The sequence below is a fragment of the Metopolophium dirhodum genome, chromosome 7, assembly GCF_019925205.1.
Source record: "Metopolophium dirhodum isolate CAU chromosome 7, ASM1992520v1, whole genome shotgun sequence".
NCBI classification, from domain to species: domain Eukaryota; kingdom Metazoa; phylum Arthropoda; class Insecta; order Hemiptera; family Aphididae; genus Metopolophium; species Metopolophium dirhodum.
Window position 1 is genome coordinate 11,433,578 of NC_083566.1, and position 14,999 is coordinate 11,448,576.

Consider the following 14,999-nt stretch of genomic DNA (forward strand, 5'->3'; position numbering starts at 1 on the left):
ATGTTGGTATATTTTCAAATAACCATTTGATCAAATATGGTTGTCAACTCAGAATAATTTAAAGAATATACAACCTCTAGTTTTATTCTTAGTATTAAGTATTGACATGAATCAAATAAAACAAATATTAGCATAATAAATGTATTATAAGTTCATTGAATTTTCGACGACTTGAGCACTCGGTTGTAAATGAGTCTGTATTAATGATCCAGTTGGTATGATAGTCATTTCAGCTATCTGAAAATAAACATTTGAGGAATAAATTAAGCATAGCATTATAATAATATTGTCATTCATGTGGATAAATATTTTTTTAGAAAATTGAGGACATATTTTAGTTATAAATTTATGGAGTAAATTTAACTATTGACATTTATTACATAAATATTACTAATGACCATTTTTATTTTATGTAATCAATGTCTGTTAATATTTTATTTTTATTTTTATCTTAAGAATTTTTAATATAAAATGTCATATTTAATAATTATTACTTGCTGTATACATATAGTAGACTTCACCCCCCAAAAAAATGAATAATTATAAATAATTGTAATACTGTATTTTGTGTTTAGTTTACCTCAGATCACGGGCATTTTGGTGATAGTGTATATTATGTACCCCGCTCTGTGCTCAAATCCGACCAAGTTGGCAGAACGTGGTGGATTGGATACAACGCTTGATGTATTTCAGTATAAGAATACTTAATAACTTCATGAGTTATAATTATTGGTTTAGGTGTACCTATACGCCCCCGAAAATTAACAATTTTAAAATACAGCACTTATTGTTATTATTTGTATTATAGCAATACCTATCTTAGACATGGTTCAAACCTTCCTAATATCTCTAAGAACAATATCTTAATCATGACTAAATGTCTAAATAAACAGGTATGCGCAAGCAACTTTTTGATACGCTTGGGCGGTAAGTCTCTTCTATCACATAGTTCTTCGCTTCTGTATAACGACAATGGCGGACAACGTGGAGAACTATGAGTATAGAGATAGTATCAAAAGTAGGGTGGATGCGCTGACCGGACGAAAACTGGATTTTTGCTGACATGCATATATTCTATTTTGTCGTGCTCTTAAATTTTAGTCAAAATTGGTAGACTTTTGATCCTATAAACCACAATTATAATTATACAAACATAAACATGTTACATGTACATTTTGCATTGCCTTTAGTAGGTATAATATAACTTTTTTAATAAATGTTGTAAAATACGTCTGTTTGCAGGCCTACAGTGTTCCACATAATATTATGTAATATTTGATGGAATATCTGGATTATTTACACACGCCAAAATTATATGCGTTCATAAGACGTAAACGGCTGAATTTTGGACTAGTCAACATTTTTATCGTGATAGAGTGAATAAATATCTATTTATATATTATGTATAGGACTAGAATTTTTAATCATATATTTTTTTGTGCGTATTATTAATTTTTTTTACATTTCATGGGGTTCATTTATGTAAATTTTTACTTACAAGAACATTTGGTGGCGTTGCCAAAGATGTGATTACGGCATTCGCAACATCTTCCACATGGAGAAGTTTAAAATCCACCGTAGGTCGGTCTGTGATGATTTTGTGGACATCTGCTAACATGTCTGTAGCTACTGGTCCCGGGCTAACACTCTAAATATTAAATTAAATAAATATTATTATTATATGTTTATATAACGACTGTATATAAGTGATCGCCAAATGCCGATCGATATGGAGTCGTATTAATCAGCCTGTCAGGACGACAACAGTATAAATAATATAATACGATGTATCCAAAATCCAAATAGTTATCACTATTCCAAAATAAATGTTCTGAGATATTAAGAACAAATTATTATTAAGCAAGCACTGTTCTAATACGCAAAAACATGAATCGACTTGCATTGAAAAATCTATAAAATAATATACTAAGACTTTTTCAAAAATAAAAAATAAATTTATATGTTGAGGAGGCATAGAAATTTTTATAAACCGAAAATAATATAAACAATAGAATGTATCATATTGTCTCGTACTGTCCTATAACATGTTAGGCCCACCACTAGCCGGCTGGGGAGCCAAAATAGTGGGAGGTCGTAGACCGGGTTGACCAACCGACGTCAACTAAAAACCTAGTCGGTACCACGGGAGAGGGGAGCCCTATTGCGCGCTGGTACGGCTAGCCGAACCGGCTGCGATACCCCTCAAGGTTGAGGAGCCTACCTCGGCTGAAACGTGGTGGCTGTGGGACAGGCGCCAGATAGTAGTAACAAAACCACACGACCTAGTGGGAAGACGGTACCCAGGTGGCACTTAATTGAGTGTTCAGTCTTCGAAAAAGGTACGGGCACAAGCCCGGTGCTGGTATTCCATAGAGTGACGTGCGCAAAACTCAGAGAATACCCTAGTCCGGAGGGAGCTCGCTCCCGACTTTCTAGTCCCTCTCTCGCCCGTAAGTAGCGCCCCGCGCTAAGGCACGGACGAGTAGCGGTAAGGCGCAAGCCAAAAAACCCGGAGACTCCATGTCCTATAACATGTACATCATCAAATCGTACTAATAAGTAAAAAAACGTATGTAACTACAGTAAATCAATAAACTCTATATAGATACCAAGTTGGACTGGTCAATAATTATACATTTTATTTTATGAACACTTTAAATGTTCATGTTTTTAGTTTCTAACTTTTCTTCCTAATTTTTCTAATGCTTCTAACCTTTTTTAACTGTTCGTCGTGTCACTATTACTTATATAGGTGCATCATCATGTAACAGACTATTAAAAAGTTTATAATAATCTATAATTATTAATTACCTAAATGCATTACAAATATAGATAAGGTATCAGAAAACCGTTCGATATGAAAATACAATATATAAATAAAATCTTAAAAATAATAATTTATAACAAGATTATTAAAATAACTAATTAAACATACATTTTTGGCACAAATCCGAGTACCCTGACCGTTTTCCGATTATATTTCAATAAATTATTAAATACATGATTCTCGTGCGACCGCAACTTTTTATTAGTGTTCTACATCCGATAGAATCAAGTCATAGAGTCGAATAAAGTGAAGTAGATTAATAAATACATAGTTCACAAAGTCGCACGTTTTAGTGTGTTTGTATTAATATGCTTGTCATAGTTAATATTGTACTTAGATATTTCACAAAAATACACGTTTTTGTATTATTGTAGATATTCTAGATATTAGAATATATATTAATTTCATAAAAAACCCAATCAAAATCTGACTAATTGTGAGTTTTTCATTTGACCAAAATACAAAATATATAAAACCTAACTTACAAGACAAACGTTAAATAACGAAGGCCGCGATTGAAAAATATATTCCCGATATTACTGTAAATGGTATAGAACGAAAAGTTGCCTTTAGGAAATAACAACATTTTATTTCTAAAAATAAAAGATAAACGTTCAAATTATTATGATTTTCGGTTATAACGTATAAACTTATTAAGTTCTAATCAACTGTTGTGAATTGTGATCTAATGATACATATTTATACAATTATACGTTTATACCTTAGACTGTTTACAATATATAGTATTTTTTTGGCTTATCGATTAAAATATATATATTTTTTTTTTATTATTATTATTTTAAAGCCTCGGCATCTAGGGCCATTGGCTACAACAAATTTATCAAATTTATGGGGTTACATTGGAAGGTAATTGCTTAGTATAAATACATATTCTTTTACAGACGGTTGATTAAATTAGAATTGATTATAAATGAAATCGTGTTTTGAATGTTGGCTGGCTGAAGGGCTAAAATATATTATATAGCTATGTAGACAAACAGTTGCAAAGAAAACCTCTTGATGTTATTATTATTGCTAGAAAAATATATATAATATAAAATATTTCTAAATAGAGATCAAATTCCCACAAATTGTCGTTGGTTTTTATTGTCCCTTAAATTATTATTATGCCCCTATTATTTTTATGTTTTTTTCGAGTACCTAATGAAAAAATAAAACTATTTCGTTTATTATGTATGTATTCAACTGGATGAAAATATAAATATCGAAACGTGGTAGTTAAATTTATATTTGTACATAAATATGCACAACCTTAAAAAAAATTAAATGGCGACCATGATGTTGAACTCCCGAATGAACCAACTAGATTCACTTTTCCTTCGAACAAGATACTGCTGAAGAAAATTAAAGCAATTTTACTGCCCCAAACGGTGATGACGGACACAATAAAAAAATTTAAATAAACACATACACATCATTGTAAAATCAATACATTTATTGCTCCGCTCAGAATCTAAAATATTATACAAAATATTTACATATAAAATATTAAAATTTAAGTATTTAACCCACCTCTTATTTATCTGAAAAAAATGTTCAGTAAAATGTTCATAGTATATGTATATATCATACCTCTAATAATAATCATAGGCGCAAATAGGGGGGGTTAGGTAGATTGGGGATTTAGGGGCTAAGCCCACCCCAAATGTCCATAGCCCCCCAAACATTTCCTACATTTTGTTTTAAGCTTATTCAATATTATCAAAGTAAGGCTTAGTCCCTCTCTCAAATCCTAAACGCTATTTGTAACCACAAAGGCCATTTCCGTAATATTATTATTGCTGTACCTATAGATGTTGATTTTTACGACCAAAATACAATATAATTTATTATACTTTGAAGAGTATCCAAAACACCACTGCATGTCTGTATATGGCATTAATTTGCTTAAATATATTATTACAATTTTGTTTTAAATATCCATTCAAATCGTTACTTTTTATAAATAAATAAATAATAATACACAATACAACTAACTAGGTAGTTATATAAAAGTAACAACTAAAAAGTAGGTCAGCGCATTTCGTCCTTCGGGCCTCGGACAGGATAGTATAATTTTACTGTATTCGATTTGAATGCAATGATTGTATTCGATAAAAAACGATTTTGAGCGGACGAGGGAATCTTTTTTATTTAATTTTATTCGTTTCTATGGTGATATACAAAGCGTTTTAAGAACAGCTTAAAAACGATTAATATAAATAGGTAATTTATATAATTATAATTATAATTTATAATTAGGAAATATCATAAAAATGAAAAAATATATAAAAGAAAAGATAAAGCTCATAAGTCGCTCAAATGTTTTGAAAATTTTACCATGTCTAGGTAAGGCTAATATAAGTAAACAACCCAAATTTCAAGTTTTTACGAATGTTATTACCGAATTCAACAAAAAACTCCCAAAGTTAAAATGTCTATGAATAGCACAAAAAATATCTCTTGTCATTTTTCATTTGAAGCAATATTTCTGGTAGAAAACGACGTCCGTAATTATTTAATATTATAAAATCGTGAAATCGTACGTTTTTTCTCCTTTAACCGCTTTTATTTCGAGTATCGTTACGAAAATCGAAAAATGACCTCTTTAAAGTACCAGCTCAAGAACATTACATTTCAGAAAAAATGCTATACTTGATACTTTTGAGCAAGTTTAGAGGGAGAAAAAGTGATTGTCTAATATAATAAATATTGAGTGTCTATTGGCGTGGCTCATTGGCTATTAACAGTCACGCTAACGTCCGCTGCTACTAGTTCCCGGAGTTACCACCCGGCTTCGTAGTAGCAAAAACCTTGCGACACATACACGTGTTATACTTACCTACCGTATAACAACCGTAATAATCTTACCGTCCCAACCCTACCAACCATAGTTGCATACTTAGGTAAAAAAAAAATATATATATATATATAAATAAATAATTAATTGTACTCTACCGAAACTTTGATTTTGGATCCCACTAATTGTAGTTCATGTCGAAGTCCATCGCACAGTACCGTGACTGCATTCTTTGAAGCATTATACATTTTGAACCCAAAATACGGAGTTAAGCTATGACCAGTGATACTAAAATCAAATAAATACGTATGTTGTAGGTAAGTACCTAATAAGCTTTTTTATTATTTATTAATTATTTTAATAAATAAACGACAATAAACTTCTTGTTCATAAAGCTGTATGTCGAATATAAACATAGTTTAAAAAATATAATACGCATTCAATTACAACGACGTATATACAATGTGGCGGTGAGTTGTAGGACTATTTGAAGCAATTGCTTCATATCTGTATTATCGTATTATAATTCATGACAAATATTATAATTACTATAATATTGTTTTACCGAGTTTAGAGTTAGCACTCGCCACTCGGCGAGACTGCGACTCACTTTAGTACAGAAAAAATATAAAAATATTTTAAAGATACAATTTGGTTCAAATAAGACTAAAAAATTTCACGCCACCGCACATTTGTACCTATATTATTAACGAGTAGCTCTTAATATTGAATTTAATTAAAGTAAAACACTTTAAACAATAATAATAAATTACCTATTTATTTGAATGATGTGACCGTCGATCTTATTTTTCGTCATCGATTTGTAAGCTTCTCTTGAACACACGCTCAATGCCAGAATATTGAGATTCAATGTTTCTTGCCAATCCTCCAGTTTTCCGTCTTTATCACAAAAACAATATTTAAATCCTTTCGAGAATTCCTAGTTTTATTCCATATGTAAGTGTACTCACTTAAAAGGCTTGATATTTTCGCAATTCCGGCATTGTTAATTAAAATACTGGGACCTCCTAGTGTTGAATCTACCCACGAAAAAACATCTTTAACAGCTTGTTCGTTAGTGACATCGCATACCTTTGTATAAATAGTCCCGTAGTCTTTATCAGTTAAAGATTCGGCTAGTTCCTTAAGGACAAATCAAATATCGAAGTATATTTATATACTGTAATTGTACTACAAATTCAATACAAATTGAATAATGCAGGTATCTATATTCTGTTAAAATTGGTAAGATACGATTGAGAACGCTCGATACTTTATTTTTTTAACGTTGCCAAATTGAATTGAACGATAATATATAATATATTTTAATATGGCTGTGCCTTATGGTAATAGGTTAAGTAGATTTTGGGGCTTATAGATGATTTTAAAATGTTAGTAATGACTATTGATCTATCAATATCAATAATTTGTAAAAATGATTTAAGTATAATGAATAGGTACCATTATAAAATGTAGTCATCTTATATTGCATATAGTTCATATTTTTTTAAAACCCTGTTTAAAGATTATTATCCTTATAATATGAACATTTTAATAACTCAGAAACTACTTATTAGAATTTTGATTTAGATACATCAACATTTTCATGAGAATCACCCACTAAATAATTTACAGTAAAAATGGGGCGTTTTCATATGAAAAATTGAAGTTTGTATCGCCACAGAACAATTCTTGAGTAGGTAGTACAAAATTATCAGTAATTTGAAAATATATGGTCTTCAGGTAAGTCGTTGGTATACTTAAAAATTCTAAACATCAGAATTTGAATAAAAATGTTATAAAAGGGATAAATAAATATTTAAAAAATCATTCTGTATATTACATATTTTTGTAAGTTGTAATATTATTTTATATGTTTTATTCATATATTACATATTATTAGGTACCCATATATTATTGACTTTTTTCATTAATATTAATTTTATGTTTATGTATATTACTGAATCTTTCAATAGCCAAATAAATTATATGGCAACGTTGCACGTAAATTCGTTCTCAATCGTATTGTTTTTTTTGGGATTTTTTTAGGCCAGCGGTAAGTTCTTTGTTAATTTTAAATGTTCTCAATCGTTCGGCCAAAATGGTATAACGATAAATAATCAGTATTCGGTATTAACCAAATTAAAATTGCTTTGCCTTTTTCACTAATAACGTTCATTTTTATAAAACTATGTACCTATAAACATGTTAATTATGGTAATGGTTGCGCTAACGAAACTTACTTTGTTGAACTGGTGTTGATAAACTAATCTTTGACCGATACTAGAAATTCGCTAGGTTAAACCGGTGTGAAAATAATGCACGGGGTGTTTGGACCATACCATTTACATGGTTCATTATCCAGGTGCGGGATAATGTGGGGTAATTTTAAACCGGTCTACTTTAGCAAATTTGTAAATATGTTATTTATCAGGGATTATTGCATTTAACAAATTAATCCGTCTGGAAAATACTGTATGCATGTAAGTCTTAAAAAATTATTTTTGTACATTACGGTAATCGATGTAATAATCCATAGGAGTAATCCCGGGTAAATTCATGGGTGTAGGGAGGGGGGGGGGGGGTAAACTGTGGTAAAACTAAAAATCTAATCGGTAAAATTACACTATTGCCCACTCAGTTAAATATCTGAGGGGGCAGTTGCCCCCCCACCCTCAGATAGTACATCGATAGTACACGTAAGTACAACTTTCAAAATATTAATTAATAATCAAGGTATGTTATGGAAGGAAATTCGAGTGAAAAAAGGTCACCTACCTAAATTTGGTAGGCAATTCGAGTGTCACCGCGTGGTGCTATAACATATAACGCCATGAAGTTTTATGTAGACCTCTATAGATTATTAAAGTATTAGACATGATTATTGTACTTTGTTATGACGCCGGCACAAAGCGAGGTACCTACCACAGAATAGATATGGTGGTACCGCTAAAATGAGGCCCGATTAAGGTAAACAATAATCATTACTATCTTATCAAATAATAAATATACTATATTAATATATAGTTTAGACTTTAGTCACTGCGAACTATAGTCTACAAGACTATATAAGTCTATATAAATAATTCGCAGTGGTTAAACCTTCAAGTACAAATAATTGTCAATAACGACCAACAATCTGTTTTTGAGATCATTATTTGCACGGTACATACGTACCAGCATACAGTTCGTTTAGGGGTGGACCCAGGTTCGGAAGGTCAGCTGATCCACAGTTTTTTCCCAGTTAAATGTGGCCCCTTTTATTTGAAAAAATTATGTTCAGGATTCAGGGGAGGGGCACATGCCCCCTGTCAATTTTCTATCGACAATTTTTTTTATGTAACTACGATACTATCATATAAATGAAAAATTCAGTTAATAAGAATAATACTACCAACTGTTAATTATTATTTATTAAAATCTCATCAACTTATAATGTACCTAAATTCGAAAAACACGAGTATAAAAATATTTTAGAAATATTATATAAGACTTTATGAAGTTGACATAGATGAAATTGATATAGAATTAGAATACCGTTCATTATGTCTAGTTTACCAACAAGTGTATGACAAAACTATTGAAACTGGAATAACTGGACCTTTAAAATTAAATGAAGTATTGAAGTTCATGATATCACGATACATGGCTTCTTCGTATCCAAATTTATATACTTTGTATAAAATATTTTATACACTTCAAGTCAGCAGTGCAACTGCAGAAAAAAGTTTTAGCCGTCTAAAACTTCTCAAAACATGCCTTCGCTCAACTATGGTCTATGACTGAAGATCAGCTATCAAGTTTGGCAATATTGAGCATAAAAAGCAACATAGCTCAAACCATTGATTTTGATAACGTAATAAGTACATTTGCACTAATGAAAAAGCGCAGATAATTATTGTAATGTTCTAGTTCTTTACTATTATTTTTGACTTTCGTATTGTATAAGAATTTAGAACCACCTTCTATATCTCTTGTGAAAATAAAATCAGTCATTGAAAACTAAAATAAAATAAATAGGTATACTGCAAATATACGTATAAAAATAAAATGATGAATATGTATAATCCCTTCTTAAAATGATTTAAATATTTCAGGTTAATTTATTAATTGAATATACATTTTAATGCAACAAATAAAAATAACAATTAATTAAATATAGCTTTAATACTAAAGCTTATAAGTAAATTTTACATTTTACTTAAAAATTTGTTATGGCTCATGTAATATAGTTATATTAAATGTTTGTATCAAAATGTGACGTAAATAACTAATAAGGTAAATCGCGAGCGCATTAGTCGACTTTGTAATACCTAGTTGGTTGAAGTTTCTACACAGCCTCTCGTAAGTAAGGCAGACCAACAGTTCTAAAATCCTGGGTACGCCACTGAGTTCGTTGATCATTATCCCAACAAATATCTAACATACTACACACATCTATCTATAACGCAAGTGCGTTATATTATAAGACTTACACCCGTTACCGTTTTTAGTACACGTCGTATTTTGAAGACCACCCGTTACTAAAAAGGTTTTTATCAACAATTAAAGCCCATGTCCGAAACGTGTTTTTATTATTATTAACTTCTTAAAATCCTAAGGAATCAGAATAATAATAAGTATATTGCTTCATCAAAAAAATATTAGATTAGGTACATAAGTTTTTATTACTTTAAAATTTAAATCACAATATTGATCGAACAAGTCCTAGTTCGAATATTCAACTATTGTTCTAACCACCTAAAATATCATCTACAACAAATACCTTTCTGTAGTTATCCATTTGAAACTAATACCTATTCTTTCCACTCAGCAATCATTGAGAAAATTTGCATTCCATAATCATCACTTTATCCCATCAGTCCACTTAACTCAACTATACATACGCATTTTTATCGTAACAATGAGCTTTATATTTTATTGCATTTTTATGCTATACTAATTATTGTATGTAACCATCAATAAAAATAAATAAATACAGTTAGAAAATGTCTTATTTGAATTCACCGAACAGCTAGGTAACAGTGGTATTACAATTTAACATAATGGTTGTCGACAAAATAGTGCAAGTCAGCTTGAAGAATTAAATTTGTTATTCTAATACAATGCCATTCACCATTCAATAGCAACTAAAAAAAAAGAAAAAAGAAATGTGGCACTTGCCATTATAGTTGACTTTTCTCTGAGCTAAAAATTGAACTATCGAATTCGATATATTACAGACTTAATACTCGATAATATGCATATACATTTAACAGAACTCAACAAACAGGTACATATGTATATTATACTTATCGATCTGGCTTAGAGTCATTGGCTTATTTCTAAACGGTTGCTGAACAATATAGCTTTTGTATACATAAATTAATTGATGGTTAATTATTTTTCCATAGTTCCTAAAGAAGCAAACTTTAAAGTCCCAGTTTTTAAAGCAAGAAAAAAATCATCCTTTTTTAGTAGATACTATTATCACGATGTTCACAGTTCACCAAATATAATTAAATTTAGTTCGGAGTACCTATAGGTATTATAATACCACCTTTTAGATGCCTGTAATAATGTACCTACACATTTTTATGTTCATAAAAAAATATTGGCTTGATCAAAAACCTTGAACATTTAATACAAGGCTCCTCATAAGTAGTAGTTATTATATAGCTATTTAAAAATATTAAAGATTTAAGATACCTACATAGGTTCAACTTTTTTTTAGACATTTAAGTTCAAATTTGGATGAAATAAAATTAAACGAAGAAAGTATTGAATTGCATTTCATAACACTTGAAAGTTTTACGTAGGTATAATATAATATATATTTCATACCTACACAATACATTTTCAAACAATTTTAATTAGTTTTAAGCTATTTGAACCTATTCACACCGTTTTACGGCAAGTCAAATTGACAGAAAAGAATAACAATAATACCTAGGTATGTTATTACTATTATCTATGGCCTATCATAATATTCATAATTAAATATTAATATTTAAGTAAATGCAATATATTTGACAAAAATTAATTAAATCTTCTGACTTCTAATACTAATAGTAAAATAAATTACAAATAATAACATTATTAATGCAATGTTTACTTACGAAATTCTCAATAACGGACCAAGTTTCTATCGCTTATTGTTTATACGAATACTCAATACTATAAGAACTAATGTAAAAAGTAAGATAATATTATGTTACTAACAAATTCATTTTATCATTATTATTTTTATTTCGTTGCATTTCACTGGTAAATGTACATAGGTAAGTCAATATTATACTATAAGGAGGACGGAGGGGGTGCAAGATAAGGAGAAAATTATGATTTTTTTTCTCGAACCAGAGATTACATCGTTTTCCCACAGATCTGCGCACGAGCACAGTTATATATAGCACAGAGATTCCAGTTATATCCATGCCAATTGGATTAGACGATTTATATAATATTAAAATAGATACTTATAAGTAAAGACCGGATTTATATGCATTTAAAATGTTAAAATATGCATGCAAATATGCACTTAAAAAGTTCTGAATATGCACTTAAAAATCATAAAACATGCAAAATAATTTTTGATTATTACAGCTTTTTATTTATGGTAAAATTATAAAATCAAAACATTTATGACGAAAATATGCACTTAAATATCACAAAACATGCAAAATAAATTTTTATTACCTATTACAGCTTTTTATTTATGGAAAATTTATAAAATCAAAACATTTATGATGAAAAAAAAATAATAAACTACAATATTATATACAATATATTTTATGAATTTATGATTGTGATAAAAAATATATAATTTATTTGTTATTGGAAAAACAATAAGTAACAATAATATGTTCCATATTGATCTCAGTTAAATTATGACGGCGATTTGTGACAATATGTTTGTATGCAGAAAAACTTCGTTCCACATCAACACTTGTTATGGGTGCATATTTAAAACTTGACAACATTTCCGGGGAAAAGTGTTTGATAGAAGAACTTAAGTCAACATTCTCACCTTGGTGTATTTTAGAAATTGCTTTTAAAATTAGCAGGCCTTTGTTTTTTTTAATAATGTCGGAACATTTTTTTTTAATTAATACGCTATTTTCATTTTCTGAAAGATTATTGATAGCATTTGTAACTTGTTCAAATATTTCTAAAGCATTTATGAGTAGCAAACCTGAAGTCTCAAGCTTTTTAATACTTTCAACAATAACCGAAAAATTTGTTTTAATATAAGTTAAATCGTTAATTATATTTGATTTAGTTAGAATTTGCTTACAGTTTTTAATGCTTTTTACATCGTCTTCTGGTAGGCTTTGTATAACATTTTTAAAATTTTCGAAATTATCTGCATAAAATATTGCTGATTCTAACCAAGCACCCCATCGTGTTATTATAGGTTGGGGCGGTAATGGTTTATTAGGTAGCATTTCATGATATAATTGAATTCTATAAGGAGCTTTCAAAAAAATCTTTTTTCCGTTGTTAATTAAATCGTTTATTTCATGAAAAATATCCATAATATTTTCTGCAATCCGATGAATCCCGTGAGCAGCACAAGTCACATGAATAAGATTGGAATAAAATGGTTTTAAATTTTTGGCAGCCTTAACCATATATGGGGCTGCATCGGATAACATTAACAAAACTTTTTCGTCATTACCTCCCTCTGGCCATAATATTCTAAGACAATCATTTACAAATTTTGCTATAGTATTATTGTTTGTTTTTTCAATAACTTTAGATGCTAAAAGATAAGATTTTGATGGTGAATCAACATTTAACTTTCCAACAATAAAATTCGCAACATATTTGCCTCGTGGGTCAGTAGTTTCTTTGATACAAAAATATATGAATGAACTTCCTATGTTTTCTCGTATTTTTGTTAAAATATCTGTGTAACATTTGATTACATAATTCTTTCTTAGGGTACTTTCATCAGGTATATGTAGATGAGTATATTTCTCCAAAAAAGACCTAAAATTGGTATTTTGTAATTTATGCAGTGGTATGTTAGAAGAAATCATTGCTGAACAAAGTTCTTGGAAAAATACTGATTGATTTTCACTTGAAGTTGACTGTTGGTTAACGAATGTTTGTTTAGAAGTTGGAGTTTTTGAATATTTTTCGTGTGAAAATGACTTAACATGCTGATCAATTTGAAACTTTTTTTCTACTACGACTACTTTATTACAATACTGACAAAAAACTGAATTATTATTTAAGGTTTTGAAAACCTCACCTGATTTATTATACGGTTCAATCCATTTTCTAAGTGATGGTAATTTTGAACTTGGAAACTTTGGCATTGTAATTTAAAAACACAAACAATGTTATATAAAATTAATATGTGTTTATTTAGAACTACGTTGACGTCGTTGACTATTGCCGAATGTACACTTCGAACTACAGTCGTTAGTCTGTCAGTCTGTGTTCTGTAGTATAAATAAACGATAGTCGATAACTTGATAATGTTAGATAAGATAAAACTATACGACGGGAAAATCAGTATACAATCTGCCTATTATATTTTTAAAAATATTTTCAATTTTTGTGTTTTGAACAAATTTGTGTATAATAATGGTACATACAGTTATAAAATTAAATAAAAATATTTAAATATATACGTAATATGCAAAAACATGCATTTTTATGGAAAATATGCACTTGTACCCGAAATATGCAAAAATATGCAAAATAAAAATTTGTAACATTATTTATTTAACTATGATTGATGAAAATCCATTTACTGCATGTAATAGCTTATAAAAATATGAATATGCATAATATGCTAAATCCGGTCTTTACTTATAAGCAATAGCTCACCTTGAGTACGTTTTCTCTTCTGGCGAGCGCCACGACGTGCACGCCGCTCTCCGCCAACTTGACTACGATCGCCGCCCCGATTCCAGCACTGGCGCCAGTAACTATCGCCACCTTGCCTCTCCACTGTTCCATCGCGTGTTACTTATTGTGATGTTATTATTATTGGTAGTTCAAGTATAATGGGTCTTGGCGTACCTACATGCATCTATATGATGTGTTCAAAAAAAAAAAAAAATTACAAACAATATTATATTAACGCGTACAGCGGCGAGTTACGCGCGGTTGACACTGCCGATATTTACTGTTTGCTAGGCTGTACAGAGTAACGAAATGTCGAAACTCCGTTGAAATCGTGTGCGTTACATTACACGTTATTATACCAACCAATATTATTGTGCATCATACCCATCATGACGACGACGAAACGTCTCCGCGTGGCGCGCTGCGCGTGTGTAGTCACGTGCGTGCATACTAAAATGTAGCGTGCAGGTACCTACTCAACAACCTATCTAGTCATGATCCTTCACATTTTCACCGTCGGTAAAATATAAT

The 14,999-nt window shown here is 29.9% G+C and overlaps 1 protein-coding gene across 4 annotated transcripts; it reads right to left on the reverse strand.

Annotated features, from left to right (window-relative positions):
• Positions 1-54: 54 nt before the first annotated feature.
• LOC132949216 (farnesol dehydrogenase-like) lies at positions 55-14,915 on the reverse strand. Of its 4 annotated transcripts, none has more exons than XM_061019986.1 (7): positions 14,853-14,915; positions 14,448-14,652; positions 6,599-6,770; positions 6,401-6,527; positions 5,786-5,915; positions 1,499-1,648; positions 55-237 (listed from the first exon to the last, which is right to left on the reverse strand). In XM_061019986.1, exons 2-7 carry the CDS (start codon positions 14,577-14,579, stop codon positions 145-147), a joined length of 804 nt encoding a protein of 267 aa, XP_060875969.1. In that variant the 5' UTR covers positions 14,580-14,652; positions 14,853-14,915; the 3' UTR covers positions 55-144. The 4 variants fall into 4 exon arrangements, with proteins under 4 accessions (XP_060875969.1, XP_060875967.1, XP_060875968.1 ...); XM_061019984.1 differs by having other exon boundaries at positions 14,750-14,904; XM_061019985.1 differs by having other exon boundaries at positions 14,448-14,642; positions 14,750-14,872.
• Between the last annotated feature and the right edge of the window lie 84 nt (positions 14,916-14,999).